General features: G+C 35.5%; 1 protein-coding gene across 4 annotated transcripts in view; it reads left to right on the top strand.

Moving 5' to 3' along the window:
- Positions 1–19,339, top strand: part of phf14 (PHD finger protein 14) — a 141,893-nt gene that overhangs the window by 83,763 nt on the left and 38,791 nt on the right. The window contains exons 17-18 of one of the 4 annotated variants that reach the window (XM_059021997.1): positions 15,681–15,798; positions 17,109–18,702. The exons of 1 other annotated variant lie outside the window; for it this stretch is intronic. In XM_059021997.1, the coding sequence (XP_058877980.1) occupies positions 15,681–15,798; positions 17,109–17,207 (217 nt within the window). In that variant the 3' untranslated portion in view covers positions 17,208–18,702. Of the gene's footprint in view, positions 1–15,680; positions 15,799–17,108; positions 18,703–19,339 lie in introns of those variants that run through there. 2 more of the 4 variants (XM_059021996.1, XM_033998851.3) reach the window with 2 other exon arrangements.

Below are 19,339 nucleotides of genomic sequence, written 5' to 3'. Positions count from 1 at the left end.
GCTTCCATGATGGAGGAAGAAAAAGTAATCCAAAAGCAAACAATAACGACAAAGAACTGTTTATATGAAAGCTACATCAGATACCGAATGGTTTTTAAGATTGATTAAGTAGTTCATTTTCTGTTGTGCTGAGTTTTGTGTTTAGGTTCCATCTATTGTTAAGATTTAAACTATTATAACATTATAAATAATGTGTAATGCAGAAAATCTAAATCTTACTTCCACGGACATTCATGATGAAATGGCTACTGTTTGGAGCCTGTAATTCAAATAAATGATCACATTCATTGTCTTGATCTTGGGTTAAAGTCAATTTATTGTAGCTCCTATGATGTTACTGTGTCTCAGGTAACCCTGACCAAATCCTTTTTGTATTAAAAATGTAAAGCTATGGAACTTGGAAATCTAGCAATACAGAACAAAAAAAAAAGGTCTTTCAATTTGTATTTTAATCTAGGCCATCAAACTTTGAAGTTGCAGTTTCCTGTATCATATTTTATAATCCATGACCAGGATTAGCTAATGAATAGAGAGTGTATTAAACACACTGATATCTGCACGCTTGTGCCGCTTTTTATCAGTATGCTGCCATGGACTTAGTCTGTCTTGAGTTTCTGATTATATTCAAGTCATACAGAGATCAGTCGTTATCCATACATAATACCAAAATCACATTAACTCGTTCCCTTTCTTGGATAATCCTTTCTGACACTTTTGCTTAAGAACTTGAATTTCAGCTGCTGTTTGTGTGTGAGAAATAGATTGATTTTAATTATTGGACCAAATTAGACTAGATGGGACATTTTCTTAGATGGTCTGTATATTTTTTTTTCTTTGATTCCTTTTACTTTACTTTTTTTTTCAGCATCTCTGTGCTGTCATCTGTATATCTGTGTCTTATGGCCTATCAGTATTTTTGACAGGTGTCATCCATCCCCCCAAAACTGCATCCCTTAGAGCTTATGTGCTGTTTTTATCTGGCTACCATAGGGAATGTATATACCCATCTCCGTTGTCTTCCGACAAAAACTGCTTACCAGCATTAAAAATAATACATCTTTCAAAATAACTTGTAATAATTGTAGATATGTCTGCACGACTGAACTTGCTGTGATTTGACAAGTTGGAGGCAAAAGTTTTTTGTAGCAAAATAAAAGAAGCTAGTAAAGTTCATCGCGGTTTCAACTAGAAGTCTTCATCAATGTCTTTCAGTGGTGAAATTAGTTTTAGTTAGTGTGATTGTAACATTCTTCAAAACAGTTTTAGTGAGCAATGTTTCTACTTAATGCATTTTATAGGGGTGGGAAAAATATCTGAATATCCGAACAAATATTTTTTTACATGTATTCGAACATGAAAATAAAATATTTGTATTCGTCAGAAATGCATATTGTGCTGTTTTTTTTATTACTGTTTTTTGCAAAGTAAAAAGTACATAATACATCATGTATGTGCATAATGAGGGGTTTATTTTAGTAACAGGCTGTAATGTTAGTGTCTGCTGCGAGAAATTACATTGTTGAAAACGGACGGAAATAAGCATCATGTGTGTTTGCTCTTCCGCTTCATTCAGACGTTGCAATATGGCAAGTGGCAAAAGGCCTCAGTCTCACGTGTGGAATAATTTTGACAAAATAAATGAACAACGTCTGTGCAAGTGCTAACAGTTGCTCTCGATCCCCAATTTAAAATGCTTAAGTTTCTTTCTGATGTCCAAAAAAAAGAAACCAAAAGAGAAATTGAGTCCAGATTACGCGCACGCAACCTAGAGCTGGCAAATACTGCTCTACCTGGGGATTCAGGTGCAGTTTTGGATTTGGGAAGCGAGACAACATCGGCATTGGCTTCTGTCAGCAACACGGATGCATTTACCACAGAAAATACCCACCGTGGCCAACAGAAAGCAAAACACGACTACAGCAGTTTATTTGGGTACGTAGGTGAGGAACCGGACACCGTGGCCGACCGATCTGAGTGATATTTTTTTGCAAGAACCCAAACTGTCTGTCACAGAAGACCCACTGTTATGGTTGAAGTAACATGCCTTGTGTTTTCCAACACTGTCCCAATTTGCAAGGGAAATGTTATGCAAACTGACAACATCGACTCCGTCAGAGGGTTTTTTCAGCAGCCAGTAACACCGTTACAAAGAAGCAGGCCTGATTCTGATTTGTTTTTAAATTATTTTCTGTTGGACTGTAAAGTGAACAACTCAAGGGTGAGTTTTTTTAAATTCTATAAAGGCACTTGAACACGTATTGCGAACGAAATGTTAATACATTTAAATTTCTTTATTGGTTGGTATTTGTTAGTTATGATAAGGTCTGAAGTACTGCTGTAATGTCAATAGTATATGCAAGTGCTGTGTTTTTGTTGTTTTTCAGGTTTTTTGTTTAAATGTCATACGCAATAAATATACTCCCTGAGTATCTCTCCACTTAAAATAACATGTTTCATTTAATGTTTTTTTTCTAAATTTCCGAACGAATATATTTATCTTGGACAAATATCCGAACATAAAAAAAAAGATGTTCACTAGCATTTTATACTATCTTGTTCATTAGTTTTTGGTACAAATAGGATATCATTTGATTTTCTGTGTGATGTGTATCCATTAAATTGGTTGCTTTTTATATTAAAACATGTCTTTTTCCCTTTCAGTGTTTCGACTGCGTATGCTCTTTAGACTGCCTACAAAATTATGTATATTGTGCAGTATTGTTGTCTGAAGAGGATAGGAATGACAATTCTTTATTTACTATTTTATTATTTTATTATTTATTATTATTGTTTATTTCTTAGCAGACGCCTTACCCAGGGCGACTTAACGTTACAAAATAAAATACATGTCAAGAATTACAGTACAATTAAGAGCAAGATACTATAGTGGTCTCTGTATAGTTTTTTGTGTTCTTATTGCTTGGCTCTCCCTGACTTCTAAGTTATCAGTGGTATCCTGGTATGCATCTTCAACACCTTTCCCAATCATTTACATAATGCAGCATCACCTGTTTCTTTGTTCACAATCTCGCTCCTGATCACAGGGTACGTTCTCCTTATTCTAGTCTCCATCTGTTTTATTTCTCTCTCACATCTGTCCTTCCAGTCCGTTACTTGACATGTACAATGCTGTCCTTTGTTGGGTACAAGTACCTCGTTCATTGTAGTTTATTTTTTTATTGCATCCCCTTGAGACCCAGCTTGTGTGGAGAATATTGATGCAGCAGTTTTTAAGGTTTTTTTTTTGTTTTTTGTTTTTTTTTGCCAATGGTTATACCTCTTAGCTTTTTAGTAGCCCCCCAGTAAATCTTGGATTCTATGTAAACACGTACAATAGGCTCTTGAACACCTGCATATTTACTTTTTATTAATGTCAAAATATAATAGCAATCTTTGTTCCAGTTGTTTAGTTAATGTTATCCCACAATATGCACTTATGCATGTCATCCTTAAAGCTTATTGGACTGATGTTTTGAAAAAACACCTTTTAAAAAGATGGCATTTAATTTTTATTAAAATCATGTATTTATAATGTTGCTGGCCTTTGCTAATGTCACCTTTTCAGATTGTTTTTTAAGTCAGTATAGTGTAATTTGATATAGGTGTACAAAAAGAAAAATAAATCTAGTTTAATGCTGCTTAAAAGCCCCTATCAGAATACTAGATACTAGAATATCTTACCTTATAATTTTAAGTGTATTTCTGTGTAAAACTGATTTTGAGTTCCATGAAAAAAATGTGCTTTCTTATTCATGTTGACTGTTGGTCTAATGTAATATGCTGTACTTGAGAATCTGGTTAACAGCATAATGTGACATTGTAAGATGGTGTAGTTACATATTTTTAGCATTTGTGCATAAACAGAGTAGTTATCCTTAAATCACAAAATCACTTTCAGCCGAGTAACTGCTAAAATCACTGCACTGTAGCATCCTGTAAATGCCTTAATCCTTCATCTGCCACATTAAGCCCAGGGAGAATAGTGAGCTGTGGTATCAGCACAGTTATATTAAGGGATGAGCCCTGAACCAAGTGGAAAGATGTTCTGGAAGAACAGTAACCTTTCCCATGATGAGTGCATTTTCCATTACATTTTTGACATAGAGTGGTGCAGAATGATTTAATGTTGGCATTTTTGTTTTGCTGACTCCCTTGTTTCCCAGTAAAGAGAACACAAAAGCTGGGTTAGATATGTAGATGGAGAGTGACCAAGCATCTGAATTCAATTGCTTGAAGATCCATTCATCAAAATTGCCGGTATCTTTCAGTATTGTTCCCACACTGCCATTTCTTCTTCTCGTGGTGCAATTACAGTCGTTCTTTAGGGTTAATTTATGGCATTGCCCTATGCAGTAATTGCATACAAGATTAATTATAAATCAGAAGTGCATAGCTTCTAATTAGTGGACGGAAGGCCCAATGGATCAAATATGCGACACCACATGCACGTCACAGCCCATTTCTGTAAGTCATTGATGAAAGAACACAAAAGGATATAATTAGGCTGCAAAGACGAAAGGTAAATATTCTCAACCAAGCATGATATTCAGTGTTACACATGTAGTATAGTGATGAGGTTTTAAAAATGCTTTTATACCCATTACCTTTAATAATGGAGGATACCTCATAAACATTCTTACAGTGCGCCCCATTTGTAATGCTGTAGTCGCGAGCCATAGTTAAGAGACTGTGCTATTTGTGTTCCGCCTAATAACGAGAATACTAGTGTTAGTGTAATGGCATTATGGGACAAATGGGAGCCATTACCATACCGCCTTATAACCTGTTCCACAGGATAAAGAGTCGCCTTATAAACAGGGAGCACTGTATTTGGAACAGTCTTTTCTTCCTGCTGTTTTGAATGATTGTGAGAACAAAATCTTCAGTAAAATCTATGTTTTTTTTTTTTATTTGTGCTGTTTTTTTTAAGCATGTTCATATGTGACACTCCTTGAAGCCAGTTCCTGGCCAAGACGGGCAACAAATGTCCAATGCCCCAACAGCACAACCCAGCACAGGTTTTAATTCCTTGGTAAGCCAGGGTATATCACCATTTTGGATCCAGACTCATTTTAGATACTATGTAAAAAGTGGTATTTTTCAGTTAAAAGAAGGGCCACTGCCAATAAAACATTTAAGTATATTTTCCTGACTTTACCTAAAGGGTGGGATTCTTTTTAAACATCACATTCTTCCATACTCCTGTGTTCGATTTGGACTTGATGTTTCCTTTTTGATTAGTTATCTTACAATATAGATGGTTGTGTGTTGCTTCTAGGTAAAGAGAATATTTCAATTGGTAAAATTTGAGTAGGGGATATACGGCATGTATGACAAATAGTATGGTAAATATTTGTTGGTATTTTTTTGGTTTGTTTGTTTGTTTTTTTTGCAACTTAAATGACCTACTGATCAAATCTTTAATTTGAAATCAGACAAGGTTTTTCCTGTTGTATTCTTTTTTGATAAAACAGACTCACTTAGCATTCTAGTAAAGGCTGACTAAATCAAAAAAATAGGTTGGCAAAATTGGATAATCTGCCCCTCTTCTACAAACGACACACAGGAAAAGCCTGAACATTTCATTCACTAGCCCTTAATCAAAATGGAAGTATATTGTCCATTATTGACCTGATCTCACGGTTACTCCTTAGTTAATTACTCTCTGTTCTTTGATAAATGTGTTATTTGCCACTTAGACAAATCTGCTTGGTGATGAAAAGATGAGGAATAGAAGGACTTTCGCCAATATAGTATGCTGATTACTTGATTCTTTATCTTTAAGTTTGTTGTAACTAAAGTAATCTTTTCTGTTTTATTAAACTCGGATGCAGGGTATTGGTTAGTTTGTTATGAGTCCCCAAAGTGGATGTCAGAAATGGAATGACCTATTATAGATGCTGTAATTCAACTTAACATTTTTAGTTTTTCATGCAGTATGACATACACCTTGAAAGAACATGTTACAAAATCTATTTACCTATGTTGTACAACATTTGCCCATTGTGAAGGGACAAAAAATTAAAGCTGTAGTAAAGTCTGTTCTCCAGAATGTGCAACAGAGTCATCACTTTAGAGTTTTTGTGAGAATCATTGGTAATTTGTCTACTATATATAGAAGCACTTGTCAGCAGAGTGTACTGTAGGTTCTTTATCCTGTCAGATTGGTACCTGAATTAGGCATTAAAAATTGGTTAAGCGAGGGTAACATTTTACTAAAGATTCTGCTGTCATAATCATCCAAAAAAAAAAAAAAATTGTTTGTGTATTTTATTATACGTTTATTTTATATACAAGCCGTCAAATATAGGGTTAAACAAGATACTTTATATTATGTGGTACTGTACTAGTTAAGTGAATGGTGATGCCATTACTTGACTTGCTGGAAGCTTCAGAGGGAGCATGACCTCTGACAATTTTTTGGTTAAATACATGCAAAATAACTACTATTAATTTGGTACTTTTGAAAGTTAATTTGATGCAATGCCATTTATAAGAGCAAGATATTTCTACCTTAAATGAGTAGCTTGTATGTGAATGACATTGGTATTTCCTTCTAGATGAACTCAATGACATTAGGTCTTTATATATATATATATATATATATATATATATATAATTTGCCTGAATACTTGAGTGGTAAAATATGAACCAAGGTGGCCATGAAGATTTATTCTTCAGCCAGCGTAAGCATAGATGAAGGAGCTTTGCCTTCAGGGAAACTGTTAAGAACTCCTTGCAGATTAAACGGATGAAACAGATACAACTAGCTTGAGGAGAAAGACATGTGTTGCAGACAAAGGGAATCGATCGTGTTCCCTCGCATCCAAATAAGATTACATAAATCAATAACCACTCTTTGGAGTGATTGAATTCTGCCAGGCTAAAATTTCTGTTTTCAGGATGCTCAATTTTACCAATGATTAAAGTAGTCCCAAATTGCTTTGATAACATCAAGGACCTTGTTGTGACAAGGTCTGTAGTGCAATCTCTTCAAAAGATAGAGGGGGAGAGGTATATTCTCGAAGGAATTGGGAAAGTACACTACCTGACGCTTCTCAAGAGTGCATCTTAGGTGACTCTTTGTGAAGTCTATTGCTGTTTATCAAATTAAGATACTATGTTCGATATATATGTTACACTCATAGTCAGGATTTGGTCAATGACCAATAAAAATAACCATTTCGCGATTTGAGCATTGACAGATTATCAAAGAATGAAATGAAAGGTTATTTCGGTCTTTCAGCAAATTATTTTGATCAAATTGCAAAATGGAAAATGTCAAACAAGCAAAGCGCGAAACACAAAAGAAGAAACAGCTTCTTCGGTCTTTGAGTAACGAGATATAATCAAATTGCGAAATGTAAAATACCACACAAGCAAAGAACGGAAACACAAAAGAAGAGACAGCTTATTCGGTCTTCGGTCTGCTGGAGGAGAATGAATTTCAGTTGTCCAATAGTTCCTTCCTAATTTGGACAAAGTACCCAAAGAAAACAAACTTTCTCTTCGTACAGTAGCAGCAGCTGCTTCTGGGGCTATGCAAGGCTTCATTTGTCTCAAGCAAAAGTGCTTCTGTGTGTGTAAGAGTGCAGTGCAATTGTAAATGCCACAGCAGCAAGCTGCAAAAACAAATACAGTGATTTGTATGTTAAAAAATAAAAACATTTAAGAAGGATTTTTTTGTTGTCAAAAAGCAGTCTCCGTCTTTATTGGACAGGCGTGCCAAACGTGGATTGACATTTGGTTTTGCAGTTTAAATACTGTGTATACAGTAGTTTTATAATATGAATAAAACAATCGCTTTTTAATTGTGTTATTTTTTTCCTATAAAACTATTTTCTAAATAACAAGACGAGAACATTCCGAACGTTATTTCAAATTTGCTTGAAGTTTAATGTTTGGGGTCACTATCCTCCTAAATTGCTTAATACAACCCCCTTGCAAGGCCACAGTCTCAATGGGTTAACTTCCTGCATAAATAATAAATACATAAATAATGACTCAGTTACCACTTTCACACACAAATACCGCCACCATGCAGTCTCTGAGACGTTTAAAGAATTCTTTAAAATACCCATTCACACAGCACGAAATTGTGCAATCCATGCCGGTATAATACCTGTCAGTCAGTCAACAGATCATTTTCTTGGCAACAGAAACAAAACAAACAAATGAGCAGAATATTGTGGGTAAGCTACTTTAATATATATACACTACCGGTCAAAAGTTTTAGAACACCCCCATTTTTCCAGTTTATTGAAATTTAAGCAGTTCAAGTCCAGTGAATAACCTGAAATGGTACAAAGGTAAGCGGTAAACTGCCAAAAAAAAAGTTTAGGTTACCAAAAACTGAAAAATAATGTACATTTCAGAGTTATACAAAAAGGCCTTTTTCAGGGAACAAGTAATGGGTTAACAACTTACAGCTGTTCTGCAGCAGTGGAAGTAAATTAAGCCTTGAAAGTTGATGCTAACAATTCCTACAGGTGTCCCAACTTTTGTTGATTACTTACAAACCCTCTGTCTGTATAAAAGCAGTGTTGGAACAGACTGTGTTACTACACCCTCTTAAGCATTATTTGGACAGTATTGTACTGCAGGAAGTAGTATATTGCTCTCATAATGGTGAGAAAAAGGCAATTAACAAAGGAAGACAGACAGACCATTATAACCCTTAAAAGTGTGGGCCTTTCCTTTAGAGAAATTGCAAAGAAAGCCAAGGTGTCAGTGAGTACAGTTTCCTACACCATCAAAAGGCACTTGGAAACTGGAGGAAACTCTTTGACAGGAAGAGGTCTGGCAGACCCAAAGCCACAACAGAATCAGAAGACAAGTTTCTGAGAGTCAACAGCTTGCGTGATAGGCGGCTCACAGGACAACAGCTTCAAGCACAGCTTAACACTGGTCGAAGTAAGCAAGTCTCAGTTTCAACTGTGAAGAGAAGACTTCGAGCTGCAGGTTTGACAGGTCGAGTGGCAGTAAGAAAGCCATTGCTAAGATGGCAAAATAAGAAAAAGAGGCTTGCCTGGGCCATGAAGCACCGCCAGTGGACTACTGAAGACTGGAAGAAGGTCTTATGGACCGATGAATCAAAATTTGAAATCTTCGGTTCATCATGCAGGGTTTTTGTACGCCGTTGAGTAGTCGAAAGGATTGTTCCTCGGTGTGTGACACCAACTGTCAAACATGGAGGAGGAAGCGTGATGGTCTGGAGCTCTTTTGCTGGATCCAGAGTCGGCGACTTGCACAGAGTGAGTGGCACCCTGAACCAAAACTGCTACCACAGCATTTTGCAGCGCCATGCAATACCCTCTGGTATACGCCTAGTTGGTCAGGGGTTCATCCTACAGCAAGATAATGACCCAAAACATACCTCCAGACTATGTCAGAACTACCTTAGAAGAAAAGAACAAGACGGTAGGCCTCAATACATGGAATGGCCAGCACAGTCTCCAGACTTAAACCCCATTGAGCTGGTTTGGGATGAACTGGACAGAAGGGTGAAAGCAAAGCAACCTACAAGTGCAACACATTTGTGGGAACTTTTGCAACAGTGTTGGGAAGAACTTTCCGAACAATATTTGATTTCCATTGTAGAAAGAATGCCACGAGTGTGTTCGGCTGTTATATCTGCAAAAGGTTGCTACTTTGATGAGTCAGAAATTTAGATTAAATTTTGTTAAACAAAATGATTCCATGATTTCTTTTTTATCTCCAATTGTTTATTTGTTCTATGCTTTAATTTCAGAGTACATTGAGACATTAAACTGCGTAAATTTCAATAAAAACTGGAAAAATGGAGGTGTTCTAAAACTTTTGACCGGTAGTGTGTGTGTGTGTGTGTGTGTGTGTGTGTATATATATATATATATATATATATATATATATAATGTGTGTGTGTGTGGAAAATTGAAGTGGGGACGCATTATTCATATTTTCATTCAGCCGTGTGATACCAACTGCAGTGTATTAAAAGTTGTAGGCTTGTCGACCATAAAAAGAAAAAAGCTCTTCCTATTGCATATTGTCACAGACGGTTCTAGCACGTCCCTTTTGTGCTATAAGTCATTAGATCCTTTTGCAAGGAAGGCCTCAGTTGCAAGGGTGTGCGGTTCTTTGATGGACCCAGATTCAGTTAAAATATGTTTGCCCACTGGTGATGGGAATGGGAATGTAGAGATGGGAGCCCAGCTAACAAGATTGAAGTTTTTGCAGGTATCAGACTTTTAAAGACTGTCACCCACACCTGTGAGCAGAAACTGACTCACTGAGAGCAGAAACTGACCCAAGACTGTCACAGCTACTAGAAGCAGGCTGATCTTTGGGAAACAAATTGAACATTTGTGAAACTGGAACAAATATTGTAATGACTGTAATGTGTGTTAAAAAATATTTTTAGCAGATGTGCACAGGCCTGTCGCGGTGTTCGCAGAACCAGTCCGAGCTGAGCATGGCACAGAGTTCGAATCCTGTTGGGAACGTGCTGAGTTATTGGATTAAACTAACCTATTTTAACCTGTATCGATTGAAATAATATGATATACTCTTTGTCAATAATTATAATAATACTGTATGTGTTCCTTTCAAAAAGATCTGTATACTCAGTAGAAAACAATGGATAGCTGTTGTGTGCAGTCTGTGAAAGCACCTGCTAGAAGGAGTCAAACTCGGCAGGCTCTTATCATAGGGCCTTGTTAACATATTCCAGTTTTATGAGAAAAAGTAGCTCTTTTGTTACTTTACTTTCATTACTTTCGGATAACAGAAGGTAGGAGTATTAGAAAATGCTTACGGTAGTGTCTCATACTAATCAACACCAAAGAATTGGCAAAAAGCAAAAGTTGTCTTAAAACCTGCTTTGACTGGATTTGTATGAACAGAGAAAGGGGTCAGACTTAATTCAGTGAAATAATATTAGCAACTGCTATACTGAAGTAACTGAATTAGAAATACATGTTATAAAATCATTTAAAGTTAAACTGTTATACAAATAACTATTGTTGAAAGAACATATTACAGTCAAAAACTAAAGCAGTTCAGTACTAACTGACACTGTCAGAATATAGTAATAATTACTGTGTTTTAAAGAATATAGAAACAGCATAAATAATATTGCAGCAAATTATGAACAGGTTACAATGATTTAAGCTAAGAAAATTGAACAAGTGTTAATGTTAGAAAAAAAGCTTGTCTATGTGCCTTTGTTATTAGAGCACATACACTTGTCTGTAACCTTGAAAGGAGGCTAGGTATTGCAAATTAGTAAAACAAAAGGTTAACTCTTTTTAGACAAAATGATATTTCAAACTAAAAAGACTTATTTGATTTTATTTGATTGTGTTGTTACTAAGCATGGAGGTTTTAAAAAAAAAAGTATTCTGATCTAATAATAGTGACAAAACACTCTGAAGAGAAATAATATGTTTTAAGTATTTTGATCTAATAAGAAACATAATATCTAAACTAAAGTATTTTTGCTTGTTAAGGTTCTACTGTAATACAAATAGACTGTAAAAGCAGGAGCGAGCATTTAATTTAATACTTTGAAGAATTAGTTCAATTTCTCCAACTAAATAAAAAATATTTTAGACATTACTGTATCAATTAAACCAAATAATATAAATGTTTAGTTTATGTCAAGGTTTTACTGCAAGAAAAAACAGAAACTGTTAAGTTGGAATGTTAGACAAATAAAGTGTAAACTGTATTCAATAATTTTAGTACTCAAAAAATCTACAGAAAAATAGCCTTGCCCTTATCTGCTTGCAAGCAGAGCAGTGCTAGATATGGAAGGTTCTTTTTGGCAGTTAAAGCGAGATTTACTTGTAGTCCGCAGTTTTGAATCCAAAGTCTTTCTATGATAAGAAAACCTCGTAGAAGGGAGCATTCCACCGAATTAGGGGAGTTGTATCCAGTCACAGTTCTTATCAAATAAGTAGCGACTTTCTTTGGGAGAAAACTGATTTAATGCGATGAATTTGGAAAAGTGCTTACAATGGTGTTTCATATTAATCAAAACAATAGTCTTGGCAAGAAAACAGGGTGTCTGACTCCTGCTTGAGCAGGTAACTTTTAGAAACAGAGAGAGGTCAGGCATAGTCTGAGAATGGTACAAGTTAATACAAGGCAGTTATACTTAACATGTTTATTATAGCTTAAATTTAAATGAAACTAATTGAACTGACCACTGCATGCTTATTCAAAGGCAGTCATGTAATATGTGGCTAAGAAGGACATATAATTTTTGACTAAATAATAATATAATTTTAGCTAAATATAATCAAATAGAGCTAGTGTTAGATATTAAAAACAACTCTCATATATACACATATACTTGTATTATATTATAGCAAGGATTCTGTGAACTTTGGTCCACCTGACTTTTTTGAAAAAGGAGTTGGAAAAAGAGAGCGATGAAATCATGTTTCAATGTTTTTTGACAAGAAGTTATATCCAATCAGTTTTGGTCGTATTCACAAGTCTCTGCCTTTTGAAGACAGTTCTTATTTTTCAATATATCCTACACTACACTTCCATATACTGGAAGGTAAGCATATATTTGAATTTAATATCTCTTTTATATTGATGCATTGCTATAAGGTATAGAAATTATGTTTTAGTCTTAAGAGAGTGATATATATATATATATATTGAATGTTCTAGAATTTAGCGGTGGGCGTTTTTAGCTTTTTGCATATTATAGCCTAAGAGCTAAATATATATGTCCATATCTGTATTACTGTATTGAAGTACTAATGCTGTTAAACCTGTAAAGCACTGGATCGCCCAGACTGCTTTCTACTTGGGATTTATGGTGGTCTGCACAACCAACCAATCCAATTTTTAACATAAGCATTTAATAAACCGAAAAGAGCACTACTACTGCTCTGATTCACTAAAACTTCAAATTAAATGAGTCTGTGTGATCTTTATTATTAAAAAGTCATCCGGATACGTTGCAAGCCCAGTGCACGAACAATCCACTACAGGAGTTTGAAACATCTTAATGTCCTCCTGAACGTCTCTACATGAATAAAAAGAGTACGTTGCGAGAATTCCTGACAATATACTGTCTACAGCTACAATAAATTGCAGATGCGTTGTTTTTTATATATATAATAGGTCTGTGTCACCAAAAGTGCCGCATCTGTTTAGTAGCTGTCACTCCTTAGAAACTCCTTAGAATTTCAACAAAGATCACGGTGGTCCAGTGGTTAGAGAAAGGGACTTGATACCAGGTTCCCAGTTCAATCCCAGCTCAGCCACTGACTCACTGTGTGTGACCCTGAGCAAGTTACTTAACCTTGTGCTCCGTCCTTCGGACGAGACGTAAAACCGAGGTCTTCTTGTAAGTTACTCTGCAGCAGCAGTTGTGATTCATAGTTCACCCCCTAGTCTCTAAGTCGCTTTGGATAAAAGAGTCTGCTCAATGACCAATGCTATGGAACACATCTATTAATTTTGAACCACTATACTTGAAAGTATCTCAGAACTGAATTTTTGAACAGCAGTAGGACACTGTGTGCACTTTTACAGAAAGCAGAATAGGCAGTGAAATCAATTTCCAGTTGCATACAGTATAACAATGGAGTAATTCTCATTAGTGTCTCTGCAGCATTCTACTCATTTGTCTTTTCAGCAGTTAAAATTTCTTACTAAATGTGTGCTTACCTCTGTGAATCGATTGTTCTTCAGACCTCTTATTTTTCACACAAATAGCTGTTTTTAATCTTGCTGTTAAGAAATTTTTGTAATGGTTTTTTAAATTTAGTTTTTTATTCCTAAAGATTTATGGCCAAAAAAGTCAAGTAAGCAGGACAAGGTATTAATCAGGAGCTGTGGGCTATGAGTTTGAATCTCCAGATATGGATTATCAAATATGATATTATAACATGAGTATTGGCACATGCACCATTAGTTTATAAAAAGAAAAATCTAATAAACAAAATAAGAAAAAAATAAGTGAATAGTACATGCCACCTACTGATTTTTTGCAGCAATTACCTCTTGATGAAGGGCCTAGCACAGTAGTAATACATCAGAGCTTTGTATGTGTGGGGCACTATATAGTCGTAAAGTCTGTATTTAAGTCTAAGTTCATTAAAACTGAGATCCAAGCACTTTTCATGTAGTTAGTTTAAAAGTCCCAGACTGGGGCTGCTGCCTAGAGAATGCTGAATCATTTTCCTTGTCTGTGAGAGTGGGCTATTAGTCAGTTTGCTTGACATCTAGTGACTTAAATGCATCTGTTCAGTAGCCTTTTGTGTGCCTTGAAAATTCAAACCTTTTCCCCTAGTGCTCACTACCAGACTCCTGCAGGCTAACTGATAAGACCCCCCCACCCCACCCCGTGCAGGTAGTAGTGGCGTAATGGAAAAAAAAATGTGGGCATTGGGCTTTGAAAATAAAATGAGATTGACCCTTGGCTGTTATCTCATTTATCTGATTTACATTGTAAAATCAGGATCTACACTATTGATTAGTACATAATTAGTTAATCATGGACAGGAAGGTTCTTGGTTGATTTCAGTGCAGTGGAAGGCAAAGCAGCACTGACTGTAGGACACAGTCAAATAGCAGATTGTAGTTTGCAAATAATAAAGGAAGTATTTCAGTGTCATTAAGTATTATGCAAAGGCCTTCAGTGTTAGAAAGTAGAGAGCGGTTTTCACAGCTCTTCTAATTATGAGATATCAGTTTGCCTTTTTTCACTTTTGTTGAATGCTACATAATTATCCAAGTACACATCAAACATTTTGTTTTGTAACACAGCAGCCTCACAATATTAGTAGTAGTCATATTTAATTTTTTTTGTTAGCTGTTCAGAAATTGCACAGCATAAACATATTGTTTATTTATATTTCTTAATTGAGTGCCCTTCTGTTGGCATGTCAGCATTAGTAATGAACTTGTTGTAGGATCTGGAATTATTTTTTTAGATGTGATGTTTGTATTTAGGAAAAACAGATTTTTTTTGTACAGGGTGGGTAAAGTAATTTACTTTTTATTGTGGCTAAGAGAGATTTCATTTGGTTCCAATTTTGAAATGGCTATCCAGGTGTTACTAAACTGCACGAAAGTAAAATGTACCTGTGACTATGGTGCATAAAACAAAAATTGTTGTATGCCTTGAAAACAATAGCATCCATCAGCTCATGATAGCTTATATTGCAATGTGCCAGGATGGCAGGGAAATGTAATGTGTGGTTCTACATATTTAAACCGCCTGTGCTGTCCTTGTTTAGAGGATAACAAATGCAGTGACTTCTCAAGACCAAAGTCGGCTTCTGACATATTTTATTTATTCTTATCTCACGTCATGCAGCGCCTACAAGGATGTAATTTGTATGCAAACATGATTTTGTCTGTGCTTGCCTTATGGCATTACTTGAAAAATATCACAGTATAAAATATAACACTCTGGGAATATGATTATGATGTCCATATCTTGGACAGGTTCGTTAAAGGGTATTGAGATGAGAACACTTCTTTCTGGAATGCAATTTCTGCTTTTGTATACTCAAAACTGTCAAATAAAGTCTATTACAACATGAGTGTATATTCAGAAAACATAGATCTATGAAATTTGAAGGAAAATCTTAAAAGCACATGGTATAGAGAAAATATGGAAAAAGTGTAGAATTTTAATTTATCCACTAAATTATGTTATCGTCCAGGTGTGATGAATGCCGCCTGTGCTACCACTTTGGATGTTTGGACCCTCCTCTAAAAAAGTCTCCTAAGCAGACAGGCTATGGTTGGATCTGCCAAGACTGTGATACCTCATCCTCCAAGGTAAGAGATAGCACTTGAAATTTCACATACGAGTCTTACTTTTTAGAACTGGAAACTGCAAACCTTCAAAGAAAAAGTAAGCTTTCACCTCTGGAAGCCGGGCTTCAACCCCACTATGGTCAAAGTGATGAGATTTGTCAGTCTTAACAAAAAGTCTGGTGTACAGTTGCCTATGGTACATCACAAAAACACCACACAAGACTAAAATCTGGAAAGCCCAGAACTGAATCACCAGTGAATTGACGGAGCCTGGTCAGGATGTTGCATAGCACACACCCTATACTATGTAAGATGTATGGAATAGTTGTGTTAGTTAATTACTGAAGCTACCCTACACACACAACCTGTTCCTCCTCATCCTTTCAGCCTCATGGTTGAATTATTTTTCAAGTTAAAGATGAAAACTACCTACCGGTTTAATGAAAAAAAAATAAATAATAATTATATAATCTAATCGAACACATTGTTGTATAATTGCTCATGTTATTATATAATGAGGTCAGAAATGTACAATACTTTATAGGGTATACATGTAAATTAGTTTAAAGAAATGGGTTTGCTTCTTGAGATTAGGCTTCAGAGAGATTGCATACTGTTTGAATACATTAGTTGCATGTGGATAGAATAAAAATTGCAATTCAGTTTTGGTCAAGTTTTTGAGCAAAAGTGGGTTGTTAGGCATTATTACCTAAATTGCTTCTCTTGATTCTTGTTCAAGGATTTCAAAACAAGTGTATGAACAATTCATAACATTTCATTTGTAAAATTTTGACAAATACTGGCATTAGACAGCATTAAAAAATTTGGATCGTATAACACTAGTGCTGGCAGTTTCAGTTAACTATATATTACACTGCATTATACTAAGCCAAGACAGTGTACTATACAAAAGAATGCTTTCATTCGGCTAATAAACACATGTATTTTGTACACTTTCATATATGTGTTTGGTAAACGCATGGTTCATGACTGTCTTAAAAACATGATTTCACTTAAAATCAGGTTTGGCTGATTTAAATCACTTGATTTTTAAAAATTATACATATGTTGTGGCTAAAGAACAATTACCTTTTTCTTTTACTACCTATTTTATAGTTTCTCAAGGAAAAAACATGAAAAGTGTGTTTTAAAAACCTTTTAACGTTTTACACCTGCACAAACGAACCGAACTTAGGTGTTAATTATCCTCTCCAAACGAACTAGGTGTGAAAGGCCCCTTAGGGTCAATTGCAGCGTAACAGTGATTTAGTCTAAGTGGACTAAATTGCGGACTAGAAAATTCTGCATATCTCTCCTAATCTTGATTTCAGCTTACCAAACAGACGATCCCGGTAACTGGTTTAACTGATCGAAACCGAAAATGGGGACTAACCTACAGCTATGGCCAAAAGTTTTGCATCGCCCTATAGAATTAACACATGGAATGAAACCTGTTAAATAATGTTAATATATAAAATTACATACCACTTGTAATTTTCCATATACTTAACAAAAAACTGACACATTGAAAAATGTGACATCTCAAAATCTAACATGAAACACTGTACTACTGTTATAAGCTTCCAGTAGACTGCAATATCATTTTTTCTTTGACTACATGATGTTGAATAAAATATCTATACACACACACACAGCCTAAATGCGGTTGCGAGTTCACCTTTTGCTCTTAATACGGTTTAAGTATACACACAGTTCAGTTGCAAAAGGCAGCAACAACCACACTAGTTAATCCTGTGTGGAACAAGTAGTGAGTTCAGTTATTAATTCAGTTTGGTTAGTTAATGCGCAGCAGCTGTGTGTGTGTATTAAAACTAAAACAACTGCAGTAGGTGTTCAGTGGATTTCTACTCAAGTAATGATGTCATTGTTTATCAGGCATTCTGTGTGATAAGCATGGCTTAAAAAAAAAAAATTCTAGGTGCCTGATGAGCCAAGTTGATTTTGTAATATTGATGAATAGTAAATGATGTATAACAATATAGTAAACAGTGCATACACATAATATACTTTATTTAATCAAAGTACAGTTGTATAATATTATGTCTGTAAGAAAAAAAAAGTTTATTTTTGGTTTTGCAACTTAATACTAGCACCGCCATAGCCGCTTTTGAACGACTTTTGCAATTCAAATTTAAATATCTTCGTGTAATGTGAATATTTCGTGCATGTCCGTTCTTAAGTGTTACTAAATATTTGAATTAAATACCCACACAGTGTTTCAGCTGCAGAATCGTAAAAATGAATAAGTTAGAAGCACTTGCTGCTTCAACCGCCAGACCCGCAGTTTATGCGGCATATTGAAATCAATACAATATAGCCAACAATGTAGTCCTGGCTTTATAATAAAATCAAAGTTATTGTGAAAGAACATATTATAAAACTGTTGAGTCCTTGAAACACTTATAACAGTCATTCTACACATCATATATTATTATTATTTACACTACATTTCTCAGGCAGAACGGCTGTGCCACCCTGAGTATGACGGTGCACATTTTTTTAAAAAATGTGCGTTTTCTAAGCTCTGCACAGATCAGCAGCCATCAACACTTTGGTTTTGTACAAGGAGTGCACTGGCAACACAATCACTCAGAGGGACATCATTTTGCAGCTAGCCATGGACCTACGGCAGAAACATTTTGATAAGAGACACGAAAGCCGGCTGGCAAATACCCCTCAACCTTCAGCCAGCGCTGCGCCCACTGGCACACAGAATAAAAGACAATGCCAGGTTGCTAAATGCAATAAAAACAGAACTTTTGATGTCTGCGCCCGTTATGAAAAGGCAGTCTGTGGCAAATGCACTGGTACAGTTGAAAAGTGTGTTTTCTGCGTAGATTGTACTTAGAAAGCTGAAATAGAACTCTGAACAGACAGACAGAGCCTTTGAACTCAAAGCTCTTTCACATTGCATAAGTTACGTTATTTTTGTTTTATGCTATTTTATAACTAGTTATTTGTTTTATAAATGTTCATACAGCTTTTTAGACCTGTTTGCACAGAAGTTTATTGCGTAAAATTGATTTTATTACAGTTTTTCATGTTTATGTATGTGCTTTTTTTGAAAAAAATAAGAAAAAAGTTTAATATTCAATATTAAATACAGTGTTTCTGCTCTGAAAATGTTATGTATGATGTTCATAAATAAAAATATTAAGTTGTATCCGATTGTTTGTTTTTCATTTTCATATCAAAGCTGTTTTAAAATGGAGCCTCCATGCTGCCGCCACACAGACCTAACAAATGTCGTGTAATGGTGGTCCGAGTTCAGGTGTTGGTTAGTTTAAACAGGGAGTGCACACTACATTTGCATATACATATCGGCTGGGGCGATGTGTGGAACGGCAGGTGGACAGTTTACCTGGCCTTGCAGAATTTTTTGCAGGAGGTTCAAGGGAGACATGTGCTTGACCATACAAACAACACTACCGTGGTGGCTTATATAAACCACCAGTTTATGGTTTTGTCTTTTGGCTTAGCCCTCCTGTGAGCTAGTCAGCGACCTGCATAACTGTGTAGTCAGTGCTCCTGAAACGAGCTA

The sequence above is a fragment of the Acipenser ruthenus genome, chromosome 4 (assembly GCF_902713425.1).
Source record: "Acipenser ruthenus chromosome 4, fAciRut3.2 maternal haplotype, whole genome shotgun sequence".
Lineage (NCBI taxonomy): Eukaryota > Metazoa > Chordata > Actinopteri > Acipenseriformes > Acipenseridae > Acipenser > Acipenser ruthenus.
The sequence above is the reverse complement of the archived record's forward strand: the minus strand, read 5'-3'. Positions and strand labels throughout refer to the sequence as shown.